The 2,030-nt window shown below is 36.3% G+C and overlaps 1 protein-coding gene across 1 annotated transcript; it reads left to right on the top strand.

Annotated features, from left to right (window-relative positions):
• The first annotated feature begins 779 nt into the window (after positions 1 to 779).
• Positions 780 to 1,613, top strand: LOC147786564 (uncharacterized). The gene has a single exon (XM_087120510.1). The coding sequence runs from the start codon at positions 780 to 782 to the stop codon at positions 1,611 to 1,613; it is 834 nt and encodes a 277-aa protein (XP_086976636.1).
• Positions 1,614 to 2,030: the final 417 nt, after the last annotated feature.

Here is a 2,030-nt window from a genome sequence, read left to right as displayed (position 1 = left end):
AAGTCGAAACCAGTCACGGTAAGATAAAACAATTAGATAATGTTCAATTTGTACCTGATTTAGGGTACAATTTATTGAGCGTTAGACAATTGATGACCAGAGGACACTCAGTTCTATTTGATGATAACGCATGTGTCATCACAGATAAGAAATCAGGCCATAAAGTTGAAATTGCCATGACTTCAAATAAGATGTTTCCACTTGATGTTTCTAACATGGAGGATTTTGCTCTTACTCCTAGCATGAAAGATGATTCAACATTATGGCATCTCAGATATGGACATCTTCATATGAACGGCCTGAAAATATTTAGGGATAAAGGTATGGTTTTCGGATTACCAAGAATTGACTCAACTAATTTATGTGAAGGATGCATTTATGGCAAGCAGACTAGGAAGTCCTTTCCTGTTGGAAAAGCTAAAAGAGCTTCACATTATCTAGAACTAATTCATGCTGATTTATGTGGGCCAATGCAAACGAAGTCCTTGGGTGGAAGTATATACTTTTTACTATTCGTTGATGACTATAGTCGCATGAGCTGGGTTTACTTCCTACAACGTAAGTCAGAAACTTTTCAGAAGTTCCAGATTTTTAAAGCTATGGTAGAGAACCAAAGTGGCTGTCACATTAAAGTTCTTCGCACAGACAGAGGTGGCAAGTTCATATCTAAAGATTTCAATCTCTTTTGTGAAGAAGAGGGCATCTAAAGGGAATTAACAGCTCCCTACACTCCAGAACAGAATGGAATCGCTGAACGAAAAAATCGAACTATTGTGGACATGGCAAGAAGTATGTTACAAGCAAGGAGACTTCCAAACCAATTTTGGGCCGAAGCCGTAGCAACATCTGTTTATCTATTAAACATCTCACCAAAAAAGGCAGTTATGAATCGAACTCCTTATGAAGCATGGCATGGAAGGAAACCATCTGTAAGTCATTTACGAGTCTTTGGTTGTGTTGCTTATGCTTTGAAACATACTCAAACTCGTCAAAAGCTTGATGAAAAATCTGAAAAATGCATTTTCATTGGCTATTGTACTCAATCAAAGGCATATAAACTGTACAACCCCGTTAGTGAAAAGATTTTAGTTAGAAGAGATGTAATATTTAATGAAAACGTGAGTTGGGATTGGAGTAAAGAACAGGAGCAGCAAAATATTACAGTTGAAGTTTCCTCAAATGAAGAGACAAGGGTCAACTCCAGTGCATCTCCCAGTGGATCCACTGCAACACAAAGTGTGTCAAATTCATCATCTTCAGCTTCACTTAATAGCAATTCTTCTCTTGAAGAACTTTCGGATGAGACACCTCCAAGGAAGTATAAATCTTTAGCTGACATATATGCATCATGTCAGTTTGCTCTTACTATTTCATACCCGAATTATGAAGAAGCAACTGAAAAAGAAGACAGGAAGAAAGCCATGGCAGTAGAGATGCAGTCCGTTAAGAAATATGGAACATGGGATATGGTTGACCTACCAAACGAAAAGTTTTATGGAGATTTAAAAGAAAAGGTTTATGTAACACCGCCAGAGGGATTTATAAAGGAAGACAAAGAAACAAAGGTATACAAGTTGAGACAGACATTGTACGGGTTAAAGCAGACATACTAAAGAAGGCCTTGTCAGAAGAAAAGCTCTGTACTTACATCTGCAACTTTGAATTATGGGGGAGTGTTGAGATATGATTCAAAGTATTCAAAATGAAGATATGATTTGAAGTAGTTGAGATATGATTCAAATATTCAAACTACCAAGATTTTAGGAGATTTTAGGAGATTGTTAGTAGATTTGAATTTATCTAGATTTGCATGATTTACTATTTCTGGTCTAGTGTATTAGGTATAAATACTGGAATTGTGTAACCCTCTAGGTATCAAGTCAGTAGACATTAATAAAACACTGCAGTTTCTATCTATTCTCATCTATTCCTATCTCTTTCACTATCCCTCTATCCAACAAGGAACGCTCAATATTAAGAATCTTACACATATAATTGGTGAAAATGCGAATTTTTTTCACTTTCTCTTC

Source organism: Cucurbita pepo, chromosome 20, assembly GCF_057944985.1.
Source record: "Cucurbita pepo subsp. pepo isolate OVF chromosome 20, ASM5794498v1, whole genome shotgun sequence".
Taxonomy (NCBI): domain Eukaryota; kingdom Viridiplantae; phylum Streptophyta; class Magnoliopsida; order Cucurbitales; family Cucurbitaceae; genus Cucurbita; species Cucurbita pepo.
Note: the sequence above shows the minus strand (reverse complement) of the source record. Positions and strands in the feature narration are given on the sequence as shown.

Coding starts and splice junctions, on each gene's coding strand:
- LOC147786564 (XM_087120510.1), top strand. CDS start 780: ATGGCAAGAAGTATGTTACAAGCAAGGAGACTTCCAAACCAATTTTGG.